Source organism: Oncorhynchus mykiss, chromosome 16, assembly GCF_013265735.2.
Source record: "Oncorhynchus mykiss isolate Arlee chromosome 16, USDA_OmykA_1.1, whole genome shotgun sequence".
In the NCBI taxonomy this organism is placed as follows: Eukaryota; Metazoa; Chordata; class Actinopteri; order Salmoniformes; family Salmonidae; genus Oncorhynchus; species Oncorhynchus mykiss.
The window spans coordinates 45,844,610-45,869,470 of record NC_048580.1 but is presented as its reverse complement, the minus strand read 5'-3'; the positions used below and the strand labels follow the sequence as shown (position 1 = coordinate 45,869,470).

Genomic DNA, 24,861 nt, shown 5'->3' with positions numbered 1-24,861 from the left:
TGTTTACACCTGTCAGTGTCACCTGGAATTACATAAGAAAACCTTCCCAAGTATGGTCAGCAGAGGGTGCTATAACCCTGAGCCGTGGAGGCCTTGGCAACATCTTAATGTCACATTCATTTCACACTACAGTAGAATACATGGTATAAATAATCCGCAAAGTAAAACATTTCTTAAATATATAGCCTACATCTTTATCACATAAAATGTGAATTTGGAGTCAAATATAAATACGAAGACAGTTCAGTGTACTAAACTCAGCAAAAAAAGAAACAAACAACGTGTAAATATTTGTATGAACAAGATTCAACAACTGAGACATAAACTGAACAAGTTCCACAGACATGTGACTAAAATAAATGGAATAATGTGTCCCTGAACAAAGGGGGGGTCAAAATGAAAAGTAACAGTCGGCCACCAGCTGCATTAGGTACTGCAGTGCATCTCCTCCTCATGGACTGCACCAGATTTGCCAGTTCTTGCTGTGAGATGTTACCGCACTCTTCCACCAAGGCACCTGCAAGTTCCCGGACATTTCTTTGGGGGAATGGCCCTAGCCCTCACCCTCTGATCCAAAAGGTCCCAGACGTGCTCAATGGGATTGAGATCCGGGCTCTTCGCTGGCCATGGCAGAACACTGACATTCCTGTCTTGCAGGAAATTACGCACAGAACGAGCAGTATGGCTGGTGGCATTGTCATGCTGAAGGGTCATGTCAGGATGAGCCTGCAGGAGGGGTACCACATGAGGGAGGAGGATGTCTCCCTGTAACGCACAGCGTTGATTGCCTACAATGTCAAGCTCAGTCCGATGATGCCGTGACACACTGCCCCAGACCATGACGGACCCTCTACCTCCAAATCGATCCCGCTCCAGAGTACAGGCCTCGCTCATTCCTTCGATGATAAACACGACTCCGACCATCACCCTGTGTGAGACAAAACCGCAACTCATCAGTGAAAAGCACTTTTTGCCAGTCCTGTCTGGTCCAGCGACGGTGGGTTTGTGCCCATAGGCGATGTTGTTGCCGGTGATGTCTGGTGAGGACCTGCCTTACAACAGGCCTACAAGCCCTCAGTCCAGCCTCTCTCAGCCTATTGTAGACAGTCTGAGCACTGATGGAGGGATTGTGCGTTCCTGGTATAACTCGGGGGGTTGTTGTTGCCATCCTGTACCTGTCCCGCAGGTGTGATGTTCGGATGTACCGATCCTGTGCAGGTGTTGTTACACGTGGTCTGCCACTGTGAGGACGTTACACGTGGTCTGCCACTGTGAGGACGATCAGCTGTCCGTCCTGTCTCCCTGTAGTGCTGTCTTAGGCGTCTCACAGTACGGACATTGCAATTTATTGCCCTGGCCACATCTGCAGTCGTCATGCCTCCTTGCCTCATGCATAAGGCACGTTCACACAGATGAGCAGGGACCCTGGGCATCTTTCTTTTGGTATCAGTAGAAAGGCATCTTTAGTGTCCTAAGTTTTCATAACTGTGACCTTTAATTGCCTACCGTCTATAAGCTGTTAGTGTCTTAACGACCGCTCCACAGGTGCATGTTCATTAATTGTTTATGGTTCATTGAACAAGCATGGGAAACTGTGTTTAAACAATTTACAATGAAGATCTGTGAAGTTATTTGGAAGACAGGGTCCTGAAAAAGGGACGTTTCTTTTTTTTGCTGAGTTTATATTCTGTTTTAATTACAGGCCTCTAGAAACATCACTACAAAAACTTCAGCACATTTTCAAAATACTATTCTTTGCCCATGTAAGCAGCATAATGTACAGCATAGTGACAGACAAACATTCTTTACAAATCTAATGAAAAATAGAAAAGGAAAAAGGAAATCAGAAATAGTTTTGGTTTATGCTTTGACGATCAAAACTGTTCATTCCTTATTCAAATGCTGTACAGGCAAGCAAGACTATGTGGAAAGTTGGGACACTGACACAACCCCTGTCAGGATTCTGCTCTTGTCGATGACTTGTCCAGTTTCATGTATGGGGGGTCTTATTGAACTGATTGATACTAGGGCTGCGACGTCATGGAATTTTTGATGACGGTTATTGTTCAGCCAAATTACCGCGGTCATCATTATAACCTTTCAAATAGCAACAAAAAAATACAGTTACGATGGTTATTTTATTTTCATGACGGTCTTCATCCATAACTGTTGGTTAAACTGTTGTATGGTAATTGTGCCAGCCCTAGTTGTAACAATACAAAAGAAAAGGCTGATTGAAATAGAGAGTGAATCAGTTTGTCTTCAGGCACTCTTCACAGTCCCATCATTGAGGGAAGACATCTGTACCTGTGGGAGGGGACCACATTCAATCAGTGTGGATTGATTGATACTGTAAACGGCTAATAATAGTAAGTAAAGTTTAGTTAACCTCAATAATTACTAAACCCCACCAACATTACGCTCTCTAATGCAATGTCAGTTTCATACTTTTTGGGCTACCTTAACCATCTCCTGTGTCACAGTCCGGGACTTTCCAGTCCATCTTGCGGCCTTTCTCGTAGAGTCCCTTCAGAACTTTGCGGACTTCGTTGTTTCCTCCTCCACGACTCAGTTCCAGGTACTTATTGTAGAGAGAAAGCGCGGTGCGTGCATCCTCGATACTGTCATGGGTCTCACCCTGGATGTTAAGGTCTGGAGAAGCAAGTAGCAGTTTTACCATTTCTCACAATTTTGTGTTACACGGAGAAATTTGGAAAATGGCAGACTAAGAAGTCATTTATATATGAACAAAACAGTGGTTGAGGAGTATAAACTCTTACCCAGGAAGTACCAGGCGAGAAAGCGCAGAGAGATCATCCTCTTACGAGGCATATGAAACAGGTAGACTGTGTCAACAACCTGATCCTTCAGCACCTGAGCCAGGAAACATAAAAACACAGATGAGCTCCCAAACTCCCTCCACTGAAATGACCCCGTCTACTGTTTCTAGCTAACCAATAGGGCAGGATTACTGGACACAGATTAAGATTGGTTCTGGACTAAAAAGCCATTTTAAAGGACATTTTCCATTGAGCATTCTTTTTGGTCCGAGGCTTAATCTGTGTCTGGGAAACCGGCCCATAATCTTTACTAAAACTGCAGCCAGGGGTATAGAAACAGGTCAATTTGGTTCAATTTCACAATCCGATATATTAAGAATACAAATTTACCAGCAAATTTATAACCCGGAAGTCCTTTTGTAAACCATGGCCAACAAAGCGCACTCCGGTGTCAATGAGGAAGCGCAGCTTCAGGTAAGTTGACTTCAGAGTGGTCAAGTGCTTGGAGGAAATCTTAGCATCTAGGTCCCCTGGTTTGATGCCTGAGTACTGGGTCAGATAGTCCACCACCTGCACCAGCAAAAGAGTGAAGTAGATTCAACTTTAAGAACTAAGATGAGTTGAATTTAGGTATCTTTGTTTAAGAAGCTGTATTGTTTGTGGTTATATAACATCCGATTTTACTGCAAAGCAATAATTATCTGAACATCCATCCATCCTGTTGAAGTACTCATATTATTGCCAGGTCGAGAGGGGCTGCATTACCTGTTCCTGAGTGGAGATGTAGTCATCGATGAATGGTACTCCATCGTTGGGACCCTGACCGCGCACACAGGTGATCCGTGCCACAGACATCTGACTGGGCTTGATGGTAGACTTGGTGCCGTCACTGCGTAGCTCTGCCTCCTCCTACATACCCAAAGACATGGATTTGATCCATAGGGGGGAATTTAAACAGTGGATCTCCAAGCAGAGATGTTGATTATTAGCATCATATTTATGCTGCTAGGGTGAAGCTGCCCCTCCTATACACCTATTTAATGATTACGGTTAGGATCTGGGTAGGAAAACATATTGCAAAACTGTACCTTAGAGGAACCTTCTAGATACATAGTTGATCTAGCACTCTGACATATACACCAAATCTAGCAATCAGAATTCTGCCAGACTGACCTGGTTGAGGGTGACAAACTCAGCGTCCAGCCCCACGAGGTCTCCGGCCTGGGGCATCTCACTGACCATGAGGGGGATGAACGTGGCGTGGCTCTTCCTCTGCTTCCTCGCCAGTGATGCCTCTGTCAGCAGCACACTGGCCTCGATGGGGTTTTTAACTGGGAAAGACAGACAGAAATCAAGTGTTGGAGTGGGGGTGTTATTAAACAGGTAATAAGTGCAGTCATACACAGTACCACAAACACCACCCATCTTCACAGAGGAGGTCAAGGTTATGTTGCGTACTGGTTTGGACTGACACCAAGACAAATATCCTGTTCGTGTTATGTATACTGAACAAAATTATAAATGCAACTTGCAACAATTTCAAAGATTTTTACTGAGTTACAGTTCATATAAGGAAATCAGTCAGTTGAAATACATTCATTAGGCCCTAATCTATGGATTTCACATGACTGTGAATACAGATATGCATATGTTGGTCACAGATACCTTGAAATAAGTGGGCCTCACAATGGGTCTCACTCACGATCTCGTCACGGTATTTCTGTGCATTCAAATTGGCATCGATAAAATGCATTTGTGTTTATGCCTGCCTGCCTGCCCATACCATAACCCCACAGCCACCATGGGGCACTCTGTTTAAAATGTTGACATCGGCCAACTGCCCGCCCACACGACGCCATACATGTAGTCTGCGGTTGTGAGGCCGGTTGGACATACTGCCATCGAGTGGATTGCTTACTGCGTAGGTCGTATTTGGAGTGGTAGTTTCTCTTGGCGTAATACAAGATGGCAGGCACCTTCCAGTTCACATCAAACTGTGCTGCTTCCGCCTGAAACACACAAACAAAAACACAAACACTTATTTTAGACTCCTGCTATATTTGAGGAATTAGTAAGATATTTGATATGTTGATTCAGTGAGTAATCATAGATAACCTTGTCAATTGGCTCAATCAGGAAATCATTGAATAGATACCACTGCTGGTGTGTTACCCCCTTAAACCGCAACATGAACAAAAATAAATTAGTCAAATATGGTTTTCACATTATTATTATCAGCATATATACAATGAGTGTACAAAACATTAAGAATACCCCCCCCCTTTGCCCTCAGAACAGACTCAATTCGTCAGGGTGTGGAATCTACAAGGAGTCAAAAGCGTTTCACAGGGATGCTGGCCCATGTTGACCCCAATGCTTCCCACAGTTGTGTCAAGTTGGCTGGTTGATGTCCTTTAAGTGGTGGATCATTCTTGATACACACGGGAAACTGTTGAGCATGGAAAACCCAGCAGCATTGCAGTTCTTGACACAAACCGGTGCGCCTGGTATCCTACTACCATACCCCTTTCAAAAGAAACTTAAATATTTTGTCTTGCCCATTCACCCTCTACGTCTTTCTTTTTAATTAAAAAAAAAATGTAACCTTTACTTAACCAGGCAAGTCAGTTAAGAACAAATTCTTATTTACAATGACGGCCTACCCCGGCCAAACCTGGACAATGCTGGGCCAATTGTGCGCCGCCCTATGGGACTCCCAATCCCTGCCGGATGTGACGACACACACACACAATCAGTCTCAAAGCTTAAAAATCCTTCTTTAATGTCTCCTCCCCATCATCTACACTGATTGAAGTGGATTTAACAAGTGACATCAATAAGGGATCGTGGCTTTCGCCTGGATTCACCTGGTCAGTCTGTGTCATGGAAAGAGCAGGTGTTCTTAATGTTTTGTACACCAAGTGTAGCTTTCCATTCTCCTGATGTCTGTTGATGTTCTTACTTTGGTTCTAACAGATCTATCCATCCACTCACCTCTTTTCTGACGTGATAGGTCTCTCCCACTTTGATGTGTGCTACCAGATTTCCCCCAGTTCGAGCGTCCAGTACATGAGGCACAGTAACCACCAAGTCATAGAGAGACGCTCCTTCAGCCTCCTCAGTGGAGCTCAGCTAAACGATTGGTTAAAGAAAAAGCATTTTCATACATACAGTATTAACACAGTTCATTCTATTAAACTGAAACCAGCAGGGAAAAACAAAAACAAGCTAGAAGGAGCCAAATGGAAAAACCATCTTGGAAAATAATTTGGTGAGTGAACCTATGAATGTAGTTGTTGGCTGTTCTGTGTCTCTCACCTAGGGTTGCACAATTCCATGAACTTTCAATCAATTCCCTGGATTTCTTGAAAAACAGGGAATTTATAAAAATGGCCCAGAATTTTGAAACCCTTCTCTCACCTCTTCTTCCTCTGGCCAACTGCTTATCTCCAGGCCCTGGCTTTTGCTGATGGACATCTTCAGAGTGAGAGGGATCCAGATGTGACGCAGGTCCTCCACTCTGGTGTCAAAGGTCAGGCCCTCCGTATTGACCAGCCCCTCCCTAAACAACATGGAGGTTATCAAAAGTGCATTGAGGAAAATTTGAATTTCAGTTTACTCCCTGAATTGCCCCGATGCCGGGTAACATTTCAAAAACAAAATGTCAGATGATCATTGTTTTAACAAGCTTTCCCATCAATATTTCCATGAGAGTATGAACTCTCAGCCAAATATTTGGAAAGGTTCATACTCTAAGCACCACTCTGTTGGTTGTGGTGGTGGAGGTTCTTTGGGCTTATGGGGTTCCATTTCCTCTTTTTTCTTGGCCTTGATGAAAGCGTACTGTGGAGAGAGAGGAACAGCTTGATTCACTGTAATACCTTTGTGGCAAAATATTACCGACACTGGAAACACAAACAACACCATCGGGATAATAGAAGTACTAAATCTCTAATGTGCTCCTGTAGATCCTGTAAATATATGGCCATCATGTCATTGTAAATATCAATCGCAGTCTGTATTCAGCATTTGCCATTGTAGGAGGAAAAACTCAAGCGGTCGATCATGGTTTGGATTTAAGAGCTCACCTCTGCCTGAGCCTTCCAGAACTCAGCTTCTTTGACACTGTTCACCTCACAGTTAATGACCAGTACATCAGGAAGGCAGCGGATGTTCCGTGTCTGCACCTAGAGATAGATGGATACAGGAAAAACACATGAAAGAATCGACTCAAACAACAAACAAACCCATTTTAAAACTACTTTTTTTTTAAGTGTCACTTACTGTGGGCTGGTACTTTTCACAGTTCTCACACCATGCCTGTGTACTCTGCTCCAGACATATACTCTTCTTCAGGATCTCAGCAAAGTCGTACTCCTTTATCGTCTTATCTAACAGAATAGGGTTTACAGTAAAACATCAATATATGATCAAGAAATCCATTGTACTATCCAGATAACAGTGCTACTAGTCAAATACTTGCAGAGTAAAGATAATTAGGGGTTACTTACCAAGTGAGTTCTGCTCAGGGTAGTGCATGGTGAAGAGCAAGGTGAGAGAGGAGCGTACTGTCTCCTTTCCACAGCGACACAGGCTGCTGTTCTCAACCTCACACCCAAACTGCCTTCCGATTACAGACTCGCCTGAGGAGCCCAGAGCACTGTCCCAACAAAGCAGAAAAAAATGATCAAGCCAAAGTCATCACTAAACACAAATAGAAGATGCTCTAGTATATACTAAAGAAATGTTAAAAGCTGATTTACTTCCTAAGATTGAGAGTTTAAGAAATGCACATCATTTTAACTTGTATCTTTTTTTTTGGGGGGGGGGGCTGTTAAAAATTTAAAACAAAAGGAAAAAGATGTCACCTGCTGCTGGCTCCTCGGTAGGCCTGTGGCCCCTCCTGCTCCTGGGTCTCCTGGTGGAGCTGGGTGAGGATGAAGCGGTTCCAACTCTGGATGAGACGACCCAGCCTGGCCTTCCCCGTCTGCTCATCAGAGTCAGCCAGGATAAGGCCCAGGGCAGACGCCTCTGGGATCGTTCGGAAAGCTCGGAGGAAATTACTGGCCTTTGAGAGGGGTTAGAGGGGACAGTAGTTGCAATGAGTGAATGGCCATGGGAGTAGGCAGCAGGATGGTTCAATTATGGTCCGACAGTTCAGTGCATACATAAACACATTACAGTGCTCTATTACAACTGCATCAAACACTTTACTACAACTCTATTACATCTACATAAGACCATTACTACAGGGGTTTATGATTTTGTATTGACAGATGGACCATATGACAGAGTGTGAGATGTGTCATGGCTGTCGGTGGCATAGAGCTAGAATGAATAGAATGGCTTGGAACCTCTGACCCTAAAGGTCGTCACTAGGTACCACAGCCAAAGTCAAAAGGCCCACCGACTCGACCAATCAAATGAAGGAGTGTGATAACGCGTATGACGGTTTACCGTTCATGGGAAACGACCAATCAGATGAGGGAGTGTGATGACACGTATGCCGACCGGCTTGCAGGGGCAGATAAAAGAAATCCAGGTCTCTTATCTTTTGATCCGTCAATGATTTGGTTATTTATTAGCTATAATAAAACCAACCGTTATAAATGAAGTGTTAATCAGATGTCTTATTCTTACTCATGGTCACTTGTCTAAACCCAAAATAGGTTTACTCCAATAGCTGCATTGTTTTTAAAATGGCATGTAGACAAATAGATTTACACATTACATTGACATATTAGTCTTTTAGCAGACGCTCTTATCCAGAGCGACTTACAGGAGCAAACGAATGGAGGCTGTTCTGAGGGCAAAAATCTGTGTGTGTGTGTGTGTGTGTGTGTGTGGGGGGGGGGGGGGGGGGGGGGGGGGGGGGGGTTCTTAAATTTTGATATACTCAGTGTATTCAACTCCACATAGCCTTGCGGTCCACCGTTTTTGTATTTTGTACCAGTTTCCGTCTCTGTACAAAGGCATGGTCTTCAAGCTAAAGAAGACACCCAAAGCTCTTTAGAGCGAGGGGAAACTCACCACTCCATTTGTATTTATTTGTACTGCTCCACCCACCCGCTTCTTCAGAGGACAAAAGTAACTTTTTTATTTTATTTTTAAATATTTTTATATATTTCTTTTTTACAGATATTTGGTTACATACATATTACTCATACACTTTACATCAGTGACGGTCGGTGAAGTTTAAGATGAGGGAGGACCATCATTTGTTTTTATGAGCATGGCCTTATTTCTATTACAGCATATTGGATGACTGTCATTCATATTCTATTCACCCAGTTTAATCTAACATCGATAGGTCTAGGCTACTACATGATACTTGAGTTTTCCCTATACCCATCATGAGGTTGCTACAACCCAGCCAATGAATGAAAGTTTACGAAGGTGCACACAGGCCGAGAGAAAAATGAGAGTAAATCAAGGTGATAGACAGTAACACATTCAACACCGCTTTGCTCACTCTTGCCTGCATCTAGCTGATCTCGGGCAGAGTCATTAGTCCCAACAGTTGCAAACGAGAGTTTCTATTGGACAAATTCAGATATGTTTATCCCCGTTTTGTTCCATTTGCTCCCGTTTAAGAAACGTTTTTCAACAGAATTAGCGTAATGAATACATCCCTGATCACACTAGGGCTGACCCCATTTAGTTGACTGGTCGATTTTTTGGTTGATCAATAATTTTTTAGTCGAGCACACCAGTACCCACCCATTTAGCGTTAATTCACATAATTTCTAATCTACAATGTTTGTTTGGTTACCATATTTTCTGTTAATGCATTTAATATATTATTAGTATTTTACAGTTCTCATTGTCGGAGTGGACACATTATTTACAATGTACAACCTAGGATACACTTGTGAGAAACATGTTTTGGTTAATTTCCTTCCATTTACGAGTTGTGTTTTGATCACTCTTGTCAATGTTGAGTAAGGATGCGCACTGATTATGCATAGAAATAGGCCTAGGCTACCTGGCCAGCATGCAACTGTTGGCTTACAAAATGTGCCCATTTGGGGATCTGATGGTATTTCTGATCGTCTTGAAAATAAAAGAGAGCTGCACACTCTAGAAGCTCAGATGCAAAAATGTAATTACCAACGTTTCGACAGCCAAGCTGTCTTCATCGGGGTAATTACCAACATTGCGACAGCCAAGCTGTCTTCGATGAAGACAGCTTGGCTGTCGCAATGTTGGTAATTACATTTTTGCATCTGAGCTCCTAGAGTGTGCGGAGTGTGCTCCTAGAGTGTGCACACTCTTGGCATTCTCTCAACCAGCTTCACCTGGAATGCTATTCCAACAGTCTTGAAGGAATTCCCACATATGCTGAGCACTTGTTGGCTACTTTTCCTTCACTCTGCGGTCCAACTCATCCCAAACCATCTCAATTGGGTTGAGGTCGGGTGATTGTGGAGACCAGGTCATATGATGCAGCACTCCATCACTCTCCTTCTTGGTCAAGTAGCCATTACACAGCCTGTAAGTGTAATGGGTCATTGTCCTGTTGAAAAATAAATTATAGGCCTCCACTAAGCGCAAACCAGATGGGATGGCGTATCGCTGCAGAATGCTGTGGTAGCCATGCTGGTTAAATGGGCCTTGAATTATAAATAAATCACTGACAGTGTCACCAGAAAAGCAGCCACACACCATCACACCTCCTCCTCCATGCTTCATGGTCAGAATACACATGTGAAGATTATCCGTTCACCTACTCTGCGTCTCACAAAGACACGGCGGTTGGAACCAAAAATCTCAAATCAGACCCATGGACAGATTTCCACTGGTCTAATGTCCATTGCTCGTGTTTCTTGGCCCAATCAAGTCTCTAATTCTTATTGGGGTGCTTTAGTAGTGCTTCTTTTGCAGCAATATGACCATGAAGGCCTGATTCTCGCCGTCTCCTCTAAACAGTTGATGTTGAGATGTGTCTGTTACTTGAACTCGGTGAAGCATTTATTTGGGCTGCAATTTCTGAGGCTGGTAACTCTAATGAACTTATCCTCTGCAGCAGAGGTAACTGATGGTCTTCTTTTCCTGTGGCGGTCCTCATGAGAGCCAGTTTCATCATAGCGCTTAATGGTTTTTGCGACTGCACTTGAAGAAACTTTCAAAGTTCTTGACATTTTCCTGATTGACTGACTTGGATTGACTGATGTCTTAAAGTAATGATGGACTGTCGTTTCTCTCGGCTTATTTGAACTGTTCTTGCCATAATACGGACCTGGTCTTTTACCAAAACTTCTGTATACCACCTCGACCATGTCACAACACAACTGATTGTCTCAAACGCATTAAGGAAAGAAATTCCACAAATTAACTTTTAACAAGGCACACCTGTTAATTGAAATGCATTCCAGGTGACTACCTCATGAAGCTGGTTGAGGGAATGCCAAGAGTGTGCAAAGCTGTCATCAAGGCAAAGGATTTCTACTTTGATGAATACAAAATATATTTAGATTTGTTTAACCCTTTTTTGGTTACTACATGATTCCATGTGTGTTATTTCATAATTTTGATGCCTTCACTATTATTCTACAATGTCGAAAATAGTAAAAATAAAGAAAAACCCTTGAATGAGTAGGTGTCCAAACTTTTGATTGGTACTATACAACAGCATCGCACAGCCATTGAAGAGGAGCGGGACAACATTCCACAGACCACACTCAACAGCCTGATCAACACTATGCGAAGGAGATGTGTCATGCTGCATCAGGAAAATGGTGGTCACACCAGATACTGACTGGTTTGCTGATCCACGCCCCTACCCTTTTTTTTAAGGTATGTGATTTCCTTATATGAACTGTAACTCAGTAAAATCTTTGAAATTGTTGCAAGTTGCGTTTATAATTTTGTTCAGTATACATAACACGAACAGGATATTTGTCTTGGTGTCAGTCCAAACCAGTACGCAACATAACCTTGACCTCCTCTGTGAAGATGGGTGGTGTTTGTGGTACTGTGTATGACTGCACTTATTACCTGTTTGATAACACCCCCACTCCAACACTTGATTTCTGTCTGTCTTTCCCAGTTAAAAACCCCATCGAGGCCAGTGTGCTGCCGACAGAGGAAGCAGAGGAAGAGCCAAGCCGGAGACCTTGTGGGGCTGGACGCTGAGTTTGTCACCCTCAACCAGGTCAGTCTGGCAGAAGTGTGATTGCTAGATTTGGTGTATATGTCGGAGTGCTAGATCAACTATGTATCTCGAAGGTTCCTCTAAGGGACAGTTTTGGATACGTTTTTCCTACCCAGATCCTTAACTGTAACTCAGTAAAATCTTTGAAATTGTTGTATGTTGCGTTTATATTTTTGTTCAGTGTTTGTGTGTACTTCACACTGTTGAGGTAAAAAATCTAAGTATAATGCTGTATGGATGTGAACCCCAATACATGTTCATGTCATCATCACCAGTCAACTGCATTACAGTTAAAAACGACTTTCACTAACACCACTGATTTCTGTATGCTAGCTATGCTACCAGTTTATACGAATGGGAGTAGCATTTAGCAGTCACTTCTAAAACTGAAAAGGGACAACTTCTAAATGCAGCAAAAATAGCTAAATGTGTGCACATCAGACTTTAGTAATGCACATCAATCATGGCAGATTTGATGAATAACCACTTCGTTAGATTCGATTTGTTGAATATGCCCCAATCTGGCATCCTTCTATCCCCCACAGTCTGCTTTCCATTCATTTATTTACCACGTCTATGTCAGTTGAGTTGACTTAACAAATCACAGCACAGATTGAAGGGAATACTTCGTGCTTTTACTTCCTGGCACGGGTACACTCAAAATGGCTGCCAGTCCACCCATTATGCCATCATTGACTTGAATGGAGAAGGCCTTTCTATTCATTCTATTCCTATGATCAGTGGCTACCTGACAGGGGTCTCCTCGTGACAGGTCCAGCATGTGGAAGAGGAAGCCCAGCTCACACGCCAGACAGAACTCCTTCTGACACAGGTGGTTCTGGACCAGGCAGCGGATTGGCTCCAGGAAATACAACACCTAACCAATCAGACACACAAGGAAAACACACACTGAAATAATCTTACAACATTTTAATTTGTAAATGGGAACAAATAATCATGAGCTCGATAAATTAAACAAATATAAATCAACCTTGTTATACTTAGAGTACATAAATAAATGCCACTCATTTCCGATTCTCACCTGGATCATGCAGTTGCAGTAAGCATTGGGAATGTGAGGTTCAAGACCAGCAAACAGGGTCCTGTTGTAATGTTTGAAGTCAAAGTCCTCCAGGCCAAGTTTGGAGTATTTGATGGTGACCTGATGGGCACAAAACAATCCAAGATGTCAGGTCTTATCGTTAACACAACAAGCTAACCACATCACCCACAATGAACTGTGCTCATAACACATAATCATACTATTAAACCACACATTTCACAATTACAGGTAGATAACAATGTAATTAGTAAAGAGACACACCTTCCTGTATTTCTTGGGCACCATGTACAGGTGTGGTTCTTCATCTCGACCAATAAGAGACTCAGGAACACCCTGATTGTAGTTATCATAGTCCAGCTCCACCTCCTTGATCTTGTAAGGAACCTGAAACACAGCAAACAGGTCATTGGGTCACCAAGAGAGGATTTCTATACAAGCCAAGCATAGCAACTGTATTTAATTTATTTATTTATTTTGCTCCTTTGCACCCCATTATTTTTATTTCTACTTTGCACATTCTTCCATTGCAAAACTACCATTCCAGTGTTTTACTTGCTATATTGTATTTACCTTGCCACCATGGCCTTTTTTGCCTTTACCTCCCTTCTCACCTCATTTGCTCACATTGTATATAGACTTGTTTATACTGTATTATTGACTGTATGTTTGTTTTACTCCATGTGTAACTCTGTGTCGTTGTATCTGTCGAACTGCTTTGCTTTATCTTGGCCAGGTCGCAATTGTAAATGAGAACTTATTCTCAACTTGCCTACCTGGTTAAATAAAGGTGAAATAAAATAAAAAATAAATAAATAAAATAGTTCAGTATCCAACTCTTCCTGGATAACACTGCCTGGTCAAAAAATGGATGAAAACCCATTGCTTCTGATGTAAAAAAATAAAATAAAATACACTGAATTTGTGGATGATTGATGTACCTGGTTCCGGGGACGTGTGCGAGGATTGGGGGCGTAACCAATGAACCCTACAGAGTTCATAGTGCGCAGGATCTCTGGGTCCACTGGGGGTGCTCGCCTGGAGGATAAAAAGGTGAGAAATATTTTTATACTTACTTTAACTTAGTCATTTACATTTTAGTCCTTTAGCAGACGCTCTTATCCAGAGTGACTTACAGTTCGTGCATTCATCTTAAGACAGCTAGGTGGGACAACCATATACCACAGTCTTAAGAAAATGTTACCTCAAAGAAGTTATCAGCAATCTGAGGTAGCAAGAAAATACACTTTTGTGTGGAGGGGAGAAGACAATTGTTCCTTCTGGCACAAGAGAATACATCTACGGGAACATTTGTGAAGAGATTGGCATTAACCCAGCTCAAGGTGCAGTGAATTTACCCCATAGCCTACTTCAGCAGATCAAAGTCGAAAAAGGACACAACACTTGTCTAAAACAATGGGTTACCTACCTAGGGCTGGGAGTGGCCTGTGTGGTGACCCAGTCTGACAGCAGTGGCTCTGAGCTGTTCAAAGGCATGGGGATGAGGGACAAGGGCAACAGGTCATGGCTCCAGTCTAGCTGAGGCAAGGAGTCTACCAGACAGGGCAGCGCAAACTCTGTCTCCCGTGAGTAGCTGTTGTAGGAGACTTCTGGGGCATCTGACCAAAGGTGCACACCTCCCCCAGAGTCCCCAAAGGCCAAAGCCTGCTTGCTGGAGGACACATCAAAGCTCATGAGCAACTGGCCCACGGTGTTGACATGGAAGACGTCAGCCAGGTTAGCTAGTCCAGTGGGCTCACAGAACTGACACTCTCCTGGGGATGGAGGGAAAAGACGGTCAATTATTTTCTGCAGTCTGATAAATACAGCTAGCAGGCTGCATAACAAACACATTCCCCATTTGATCAATACCTGTCTGTGAGATGATGGCCAGGCGTGACGTGTATGTAGGGATGAAGCGCAAGAAGAGGGGGTCCACGTGCACCTGGAGTGGTGTCACAGTGCGCATCATGCGCAGGTCAAACACCATGAGGAAGCGGTCACACGCCAGTCTGTTCAGCCCTCGACTGGAGAACCCACACGCAGCCAGGAGGTTGCCATGGACATCGAAGTCTGACAGGCTACCGGAGAAGGCATCAAACTCATGTTCTAGCTTGAAGGTGCGCAGGTCACAAAGGGACACCTGGTTTTGTGGAAGGCAAGATGATGAGCTATACGAATGGTTAAGTATGTAAAAAGCCCTAGTAGCATCTTCCAAACACTGAGAAACATGGGTGGCCTTGGGCCTCTCTTGTTGTCTTTACCTTCCCAGATGTGTTCCCACAAAATAAGAAACGATTGGACTGCCGCATGATTGCTACCCCTGGAGCCTCGACTGTGAACTAGGCATTGGAAGGAAAGATCACAATATTTACAATTATTCATCTATTCAATCACTTATTGTCAAGAGCATATAGGCCACAAAATACAGGCAAAATTATTTATTGCAACTATAGTTATATTTTCACATGCTGATGTTATGCAATACCTTTTGGGTCTGCTGCACAGTATTAAGGTCAAATTCAAGCACATAATTCTGTAGTCCACCCATGAGCATTGCATTGTTTTCTGTCATAAGCAGACTATGCATGTCAGCTCCCTCCTCCATTCTGAAATGTACACATTCATTAATTAAGACAATTATACTATAATGTACAGTATTCAAGATGGACACCCAAACTGAAGCTGTAACTTTGCTTCAACTGAATGTTGATTCTACAGATACATTTTTGCAAGCATCATTTCAGCACCCACCTTTGAACCTAAGCAAACATGGCTGCATGGCTCGCATAATAACATGAATGGGTTATCAGTGAGAACTAAATCAGTAAGAAAACTACAATGTGCAAAAGCATTTGCATGCCACTCACGGGTAGTCGAACATTACGAGGCCTCCACGAGTTTGGCACTTGAGATTACTCTTAGAGAGAAACAGAACCCCTGTCTCCATGCTCTGAATCTGACGAATGTCATCAGTCGAGTGCGCCTGGAAAGATGAGTAGCGGCCCATGGTCGAACCAAAGAAGGACATTGCATGTCCCTATGGAAAAGAGAGTGGGGAAACAAGTTAATATCACTGGGAAAAAAAGGTGCCGAATAGCCCATATTGCAAAATTACACAAAAAGTGCCAACTGAAACGAAAGGGAACAAAACATTTGTGGACACACATGTTCCAGGTACTAGTAATACCCTATTGGGTTGTTCCACCTCAAAAAGGTGGAACAGATAAAATAGGTATTCCTGCAACATTATATTGTTGAAATATTATTTGATCTATGATAAATTAAGCTAATTGATTGCATTCAAACTGGCCATTTTAAATTATAGGATTCATATAATATTCAGTAAATATAGTAACCAACATCCGATTTGGACCAAATAAGTTAGACATGAGGAATGCAAAGAAATGGTCAAAGGCCACCCCACATCCCCTGGAAATCCCACCCCAACAAAGAGTATATAGTGTTAGGTCTCTATGTCTGACAAGTAGTACGGAGCTGCAGCTCTGAGTATTTTTCTTCATTCTGTGTAATGTACTCTAAATATATTTGGTGATTGTTTTTTTTCTCCCCTGTTCAGAGAAATATGTCATTGAAGTTCTTATGTTTATGTCCCATCCTACATACTGATATTACCAGGTTCAGACCACTAGACAATGCTTTTCCTGCTATTAGGTGATTTTTTTCAAGGATCCCCCCCAATGTTAAAGGGATCGTTCACCCAAATTACAAAATTATTGATTTTCTTAACCTGTAAGCGGTCTATAGACAAGGTCTGACAGCAATCCATGCTTTGGTTTTGTTGTCATCCGTTTCAAATGCTAACTGTTTTGCATTTGTGGCACAAATCCAATTAATGGTACCTAATATCAGCATTTTCATACATCATGTGCAAATCATCCTCAAATAAAAAAACAAAAATGTACTGCGTAACACAATGTTACTTATAGATTACTTGGATATGAAGCGTGAAAATGCTAATATAGGTACCATCTAAGATAATCTAAGATAGTGGGTGTCATGGCTTGCTGAAATTACATGGAATGACCCTATTTTCGCACGTAATAATTTGTCTCTTACCCTGTGGTTTCCCATCCAGAGTAGCTCCTCTTGCAGGTCAAAGTGAGTTGCTGTGACAGGAACGCCCACCTCTGCATGCACACTGTGGAGCTCAGAGAACATCCCCTCCATCATGTGCACAGACTCTGGTATGGCCACGGGAAGACCATCTGGATCAAGCTCCACACCTTGCAACAAACCCGGATTGAGTCGTGGATCCATTGAGGGCTCCCTACTCGGCTCTAGATTCCCATGGAGGGCGGGTGCGTATTCACCCATTCCTGGGTCCAGACCATCAAAGTTCATCATGAGGACATCTGTCCTGGAAATAAAATGGGTGCATGTTGTTCAAATAGGCTCGCAAATTGGATTACAGACTGACTGTAGTAGCCAGTTAGCTACAGATTATGAATTATATTTAGGTAGCATTCTCATTAGGCCATCATTGTAAATATAGAATTTGTTCTTAACAGTTAAATAAAGGTTCAATAAAAATAAATAAATGAACACTAGTGACCTCTTGGCGTAACAGAGGTGTATTCATTCAGCAGATTCTGTTGCAAAACGTTTTTTAAACGGAAGCAAACATAATGAAATGTGGAAAGATTTACCGCTGAGGTATATGGGACTTACCTGAATTTGTCCAATAGAAACGTATTTTAGTTGCACGTTTTGCAACTGTTTGGACTAATGATTACACCCCAGCTAATCTAGCCCTGTCAGCATGCTAAGCATAATAGGTAACCATCAGGGCTATAGTTGTTGGTTTGCTGTATTCGTAAACTAAGTAAGAATTACAATATTGCTATACTGGATTGCAATAGTACAGTGTTCATTATTTGTAAGAAATTAAAAGAGGACAAACTAGTTAGCTGTATTAGCCCAACATGTGCGGATTTCATGCAACTGTTTGCTAGCTAACTAACGTTAGCGACGTTAGTAAGCACGAGCTACAGTTTGGATAACACAACTCCTAATACGAATCCCATGTTAAAAATCAATGGAAACAAAGACATTAATAATTTACTAAATGTATAGCTGTACACTGTGCCCCAAATAATAGCTTCTCAGTTGCTAATTTTGTTATGTAGATTTCTTTGTGCCCATGATTGCTTCATTCATAATAACAATAAAACCAACGAGCAACCAAGTACTTCCGGAGCAAGTAGTGTCGCTACGTTCACGAAACGACAAAGTTCAGAACCAACCCTCAATGTTCTTATTCTTCATCCAATATGTTGCATTACTGCCACCTACTAAACTGGAGTACAACTCCCTTCTACTTTGCTTGAAAAATAAATAAACAAATACCCTACCATCTAACACTACACTATCAACAAAAATTCAAAAAATAAATAAAATATAAATATAACCCTTCTCCACTATTTAAATATATTTAGTCCTACCTCATGCCAACAACCTGAAAGGATGGGACATCACCACTTAACACACCCTGTAACTCTTCTGATGTCAAGTCTCGCACACCCAAATACTTCTCTGCAGCTGTCACCACAACCTCTATTTTCTGCAACTTATACATTCCATCCCTGCAATACAGTTGATAACCATTGCTATAAATGCTAAAAATTCAATCTTACTGAAACATATATCACTTGTTGGCCTATTCTTCTGTACTGGTACAGATCTACTACTCACACCACTCCTCTCAGGATACTTATATATCCTAACATCACTATGTCAGGCAAAGACTCAACATCTGCGTCGCACCAAATGACGAGCATCACAAACACCGGGAATCTTCCCCTTCATTTGGTCAACTTTAACATTTACTGCTACCCCAGTAATCACTCCTTTCAATGGCACACTTTTCTTGAGAGTGAAACAATTCACATTTCTTGCTCCCATTCGTATAACGCAGAGCTCCTTCTACTCTCACCGATTCCATAGTATCCAACTCTGTTTTCACCCACCCTGAAACCACAAATCAATCAGCCAAAAGGCAAGGGGCCACTTTTTCCAAAAACTTCACTCCTACTGTCACAGACTCATCTTTATCCCAACCCTTGGTGCAAGCCTCGGGCTCCGAGAACTTCACCACACCTACCACCTCTGATACTTTGTCCACATTCCTTTCCATTTCTCCTCCTGCCTTCAGCTCACTCTGCTTACACTTTCTACAATTCTTCTTTAACAAACCATCTCCCTTTTTCTGCCATTTGTAACTGACTCAAGCTCACCGTCTTCCTCCCTCTCTCTTAGACCTCCTCTGCTTCTCTTTTCCCTCCATTCCTCCTACGTATACCAAGTATACGTCTCCTTATGATAATACTGTGCTTCTCCTGACATATATCTTGTTTTTGCTTTCTCAAGGGACACCATTTAACCGGCTGTCACAATGTCCATTCAATCAGTACGAACCCCTTGGGATGTTGCACTCAACAGTGCATCCCACTTATAACGCAGCTGCTTCGTCTTGATGTTATTCCAAACCCTCAATGTCAAAAACGTTGCAGTCGATTGTAGGTAAAGTGTTGGTAGTCTAATGTTAATTTTACAGTGAAAGTAAATCCTTGAACTCTCACCTCTTTGCCTGTGCAGTAGGCCTACACAATTGAATGTTTTTCTAGTTTTTTTTTGTCAAGAATATGCTTAGGCCTAATCTAGATCTGATGAAATGTATGTTTTGAACCTGGGTGGGAATCAGAACATAGACTATTCTAATACAGGCCTGATGGCAAGTGTTTGTGTTTTGGGAGTTGCCTGTTCTCAACTGAATACATTTTTGTGTTGATCATGCATATTCACGCATTGGCTCCACCAGACCAGTGAATTTGAATAAATTTCTGTTCTACATTTCCTTCCCTTTATCTTTCCTTGTGAAATAAAAACATGTTCTCTAATTTAAACAAAGAACAATAGGTGTGTTCTCATACTTATACATAACAATGACATTATTCATTGCGGTATTTGCCTGTGTACTTTTCAGTGTAGGCCTAACCTCCATTTTAGTGGTCAACAAAATATTCTTCTCATGAAGAGAATTTGTCAGGGGCTCAAGAAGCAAGCGGAAAGTTTACACTACTCACAGCCCCACACATTAGAAGCCAGTAATGCACATTTCACAGTGGTTCTTTATGTAACAAATGTTGGCTAATTTCACTTTAAAGCTGTAGTTCTACAGATACCCAAACTGCAAAATACATTACAAAAGAGGAAATACATCTGTAAATGATGATGACAGAGCCAGTCAACAAGAGTCATTGATGAAATGTCATCAATGAAATGTCCTCAATTGAAATTCTTCTTCTATAATTTTGAGTCAAAAAGTTTTGAAAGAGTTTGAATCAATATGCAGAGTTGTTGGCTTAATGTATTTTATCAAGAAGCTCCAGGTGGTATCCGATTTTAAGTACCTTGGCATCATACTTGATTCCAAACTCTCTTTTAAAAAGCATGTGAAAAAGGTAATTCAAATAACCAAATTCAACCTAGCTAATTTCCAATTTATACGAAATTGTTTGACTACAGAGGTAGCAAAACTGTACTTCAAATCTATGATACTCCCCCACTTAACATACTGCTTGACTAGTTGGGCCCAAGCTTGCTGTACAACATTAAAACCTATTCAGTCTGTCTACAAACAGGCTCTCAAAGTGCTTGATAGGAAGCCCAATAGCCATCATCATTGTCACATTCTTAGAAAGCATGAGCTCTTGAGTTGGGAAAATCTTGTGCAATACACCGACGCATGTCTTGTATTCAAGATCCTTAATGGCCTGGCTCCCCCTCCACTCAATATTTTTGTTAAACAGAAAACCCAGACATATGGCAGCAGATCCACAAGGTCTGCCATGAGAGGTGACTGTATAGTTCACCTAAGGAAAAGCACCTTTAGTAAATCTGCATTCTCTGTGAGAGCTTCCCATGTCTGGAATACACTGCCATCAGACACACATAACTGCACCACATATCACACTTTCACAAAATGCTTGAAGACATGGCTAAAGGTCAATCAGATTTGTGAACATGGTCTCTAGCTGTGTGTTGCCGCTTTCCATGTTGTCTGTTGTCTGTAGCTTGTGAGGTGTGGAAACACTTTGTTGCTTTTATGAATTTTGTCTTGCTGCTTTTTGTTTTATGTTGCTCTGTCTGTATGCTACGTCTTGCTTGTCCTATGTTGCTCTGTCTGTATGCTATGTCTTGCTTGTCCTATGTTGCTATGTCTTGCTTGTTCTATGCTGCTATTGTCTATATTGTAATTGTTTTTAATAACCTGCCCAGGGACTGCGGTTGAAAATTAGCCGGCTGGCTAAAACCGGCACTTTTACTGAAACGTTGATTAATGTGCACTGTCCCTGTAAAAATAAAAAATAAACTCAAACTAAACTCAAACTCAAATATAAAACATACTTTTATTAAAAAGTGGTTTTATTTTGGGGGAATATTCATCAGGCAAGAGTACTTTAAACTTAAATATCTAGGGCTAAGCCTATTAAATAACCAGTTTAATACCTTTTTAAATAAATAAGACAAACATTTGAATAAAACAGCAATTAGGCTTCAAAACAATTGTATTCGCTATGAACCATTTGATGAATAGGTGTGCGTTTGGGTCGATTAGGCTAATTAAGACTTTTAGCTTGCATATTTATTTTCTATAACAGTCACAAGCTCTACAAATTTAATAGGGTATAAGTGCATTTATTGTCTGCACTCATGCTGTCAGGTGAACACATACGCTACAATAATTTCAAGGATAAATAGACAACATTTGTTCATTGGTCATTGGAAAATAGTAAAATGCTTTGCAAACACATTATTTACAATATGGCGTGGACAGCATTAACGAAAACGAAACTACACATTTGATCTCTATTGGCTATAGGCTAAAACTCACCTGAAGGATGCCCCGGGAAAGTCCTCGCGTGACTCACCGGTCTAAGCATATAAATATAAATGGACAGGGACTCCGCTGCAATGTCACCGAAACTGCGATTTATAAACACATGCAATACGGACCTGCAGAACTGCAATCAATCGTAGAAGAAATCAGAGTCATGTACCTGCCGTTCATAACCGTTGTTGGCCTTCTTGCGGTATTTACAGTTACATTAGGCGCTCCAGTTAATCAAACAGTTGGAATCAGTTGGAATGAAGTCACAGAGGGCTCTTTAAAACTAAATGAACTTGCTAAAAGACTCTTAACTGAGGTAAGTGGTTTATCATCAGTATTCAGTATTGCTAATGGTAGGGTGATGATAAAACTGAATTAAAGTAGGCCTAAACTACCCTGGTTATTGATGCTTTTGTGGGACATTTGGTACCTATTGGTTAAAAACTGGTTCAAATAACGTTGTTTCCACTTTATTTCAACCCCCAAAATCAATGTGATGACGTTGAAACAACGTGGGAAATGTATTGGATTTGACAAAAGTAATACATTTACGAGCATTTCGTCATTTTTCCGCATAACTTTTTTTTACCGAAATCCAATTGCATTGTGTTTTAAAAAAAGTTAAATTCACTTTAGTTGACAACTCAATCAAATGTAAATCAAAACTAGATGTTGAACTGACATCTGTGCCCAGTGGGTAGTCAGACCGTTAGAAGTGGAAATTAATAGGTGCTTGCTACAGGTAGGCAACTTGTATTGAATCTGCCTCTGAAACATTTTATCATGTCCTGCAGGAGCTCAGTCATTTGAAAAATGTGGAAATAGTTGTCAAAGGGCCAAGAGTGCTGGTGGAAGCCACAGACAAATGTGATCCAAAAAACCTAAGAGCAGATTCAATGGTAAGTCACAACTTCCATTCTGATAGTGAATTAACTTGGACCAACAACTTCAGTAAAGCACATATGTGGTCAATGGTTATACAAATGCTATTTTTTTCAAAATGTTTAAAGAACTAACTAATTTTATCATCCGTCAGACACAAATGAGAAACAAATACACAACACCAAGTGTACAAAACTGAAATAATGAATCACCCTTTGTCTTTTTTTTTAACCATGATAAGCCTTGTCTTAAGAAGATGGTTTTTGCTCTGAAGAACTACAGTACAGTATTTGGGATAATTAGTCAGTTCAAGAATAACTGTGCAAAAACTGGAAAGATGGTGAACACAGTAGTGAAAAAACTCCTTTTAGACTTGAAGGTAAGTCTAGTGTATTTGAAGTCTGAACCTACTGATCTCTCAATCTACAGCAATATATTTCAATAACTTGTTAATTGAGGGGTTGCATATCCTTACTCTTAATTGTTTTGTAGGAGCCCCATCCTCATTCAGAAGAGAAGTGGCAGGAAGTGAAGAGCTGGGAAGAGCCAGGACTGTGCCGTGACAATATTGAGAAGCTGTTCTCCTTCTCCATCCTCATGGCTCGGGTCTTTGCCCCTGGTGATCCTGCAAAACACATAATGGATTCGCCTAAATATTGTATCTAAAGCTGCGAAGCAGGCCACAATTGATTCGTCATCTGTGATCTGTTTCAGTATTAGACAACATAGTAGTAGATGGACATCTACATTAATTGTATGATCAATTTGATCAAAATAGTCTGAAATGACAAGTAACTTTTGTGGTGTTGTATGTTATTACAATGTTTCATAAACATTTCATTAACACACTTATATATCTGCCTGTGTTCCACTTTGGAACAGTTGTTTATATTTAGGAATGTATTTATATATGTATCAATCCATATTAATATATTTATCAAATGTATGAAATTGTGAAGTAACTTAACATATTTTTAACATATTTAATTATTTAACTTATTTAATCTATGTTAACACCTATTTATCTGCCAATGTAATATTTTTTAAACAAAATGTATTTATTATTGGATATAATTTTCCACGTGTTAAATTGCTTAAAAAAATAAACAACTTTTAACTTTGAACTCTTGTTGTGATATCTTGTTGCGTCAATAAGATGTCTATTTTTGCCCTTACATCTACTGTAGTGGTGGAATGACCACCTTTCAATTCTGGAAAATGCCAGATGGGCTGGACCATTTTTTTAGTTGGCTGGGCTAGTCAAAATTGACACACACTCCCAATTTCTTGTTGCTGATAAAAATAAAACAATGAAAAATATGTTTTTTGTTTGTTTTTGAGCAATTTCTCTGTTGTTCTAATCTACACTAAACAAAAATATAAATGCAACATGTAAAGTGTTGGAACCATGTTTCTAGAGCTGAAAAAAAACACAGACTTTTCCATAAGCACAAAAAGCTTGTTTCTCTCAAATGTTGTGCACACATTTATTCATATCCCTGTTAGTGAGCATTTATCATTTGCCAAGATAATCCATCCACTTGACAGGTGTGGCATATCAATAATCTGATTAAACGGCATGATCATTACACAGGTGCACCTTGTGCTGGAGACAATAAGAGGCCACTTTAAAATGTGCTGTTTTGTCACACGTCACAATGCCACAGATGTCTCAAGTTTGAGGGAGCATGCAATTGACATGCTGACTGCAGGAATGTCCACCAGACATAAGCTGCCTCTAATGTCATTTTGGAGCATTTGGCAATACGTAAAACTGGCATCACAACCCCAGACCATGCGTAAATATGCCAGCCCAGGACCTCCACATCAGGCTTCTTCACCTGTGGGATCGTCTTTGAAATTGTTACATGTTTCGTTCATATTTTTGTTCAGTATATAATGACCCTTTAGCTGATCAATGGGCAAAGGCCGGCCCCCCTACCAAGATGGGCCGGGACTGTTTTCTGATAGGCTGAGCTGAGGTCACGCAAACTCATTCAAAGTCAAATGCAGCATTAGCAAAGAGACCTGCTCAGACTCTGTCATCAGTTAGACAGCCAAGATCATGGAT

At 41.2% G+C, this 24,861-nt stretch overlaps 2 protein-coding genes across 4 annotated transcripts; one reads left to right on the top strand and one right to left on the bottom strand.

The window, feature by feature from the left end:
• Positions 1-1,675: 1,675 nt before the first annotated feature.
• On the bottom strand, positions 1,676-18,222 carry pan2 (poly(A) specific ribonuclease subunit PAN2). Of its 3 annotated transcripts, none has more exons than XM_021566153.2 (26): positions 17,687-18,222; positions 17,075-17,375; positions 15,865-16,034; positions 15,483-15,603; positions 15,259-15,336; positions 14,867-15,137; positions 14,424-14,769; positions 13,936-14,032; positions 13,259-13,381; positions 12,977-13,096; positions 12,683-12,811; positions 7,649-7,848; positions 7,292-7,440; positions 7,065-7,171; positions 6,869-6,967; positions 6,532-6,623; positions 6,201-6,342; positions 5,775-5,912; positions 4,896-4,955; positions 4,699-4,789; positions 3,954-4,111; positions 3,546-3,689; positions 3,171-3,350; positions 2,781-2,874; positions 2,449-2,652; positions 1,676-2,307 (listed from the first exon to the last, which is right to left on the bottom strand). In XM_021566153.2, the coding sequence occupies exons 2-25, from the start codon at positions 17,360-17,362 to the stop codon at positions 2,462-2,464; spliced, it is 3,588 nt and encodes a 1,195-aa protein (XP_021421828.1). In that variant the 5' UTR covers positions 17,363-17,375; positions 17,687-18,222; the 3' UTR covers positions 1,676-2,307; positions 2,449-2,461. The 3 variants fall into 3 exon arrangements, with proteins under 3 accessions (XP_021421828.1, XP_036802941.1, XP_021421827.1); XM_036947046.1 differs by having other exon boundaries at positions 2,461-2,652; positions 17,075-17,370; XM_021566152.2 differs by having other exon boundaries at positions 2,461-2,652; positions 17,687-18,221.
• Positions 18,223-21,996: 3,774 nt separating this feature from the next.
• Positions 21,997-23,914, top strand: LOC110492907. Its single transcript, XM_021567369.2, has 4 exons — positions 21,997-22,224; positions 22,703-22,807; positions 23,032-23,169; positions 23,283-23,914. The coding sequence occupies exons 1-4, from the start codon at positions 22,021-22,023 to the stop codon at positions 23,454-23,456; spliced, it is 621 nt and encodes a 206-aa protein (XP_021423044.1). The 5' UTR covers positions 21,997-22,020; the 3' UTR covers positions 23,457-23,914.
• The last annotated feature ends 947 nt before the right edge of the window (positions 23,915-24,861 follow it).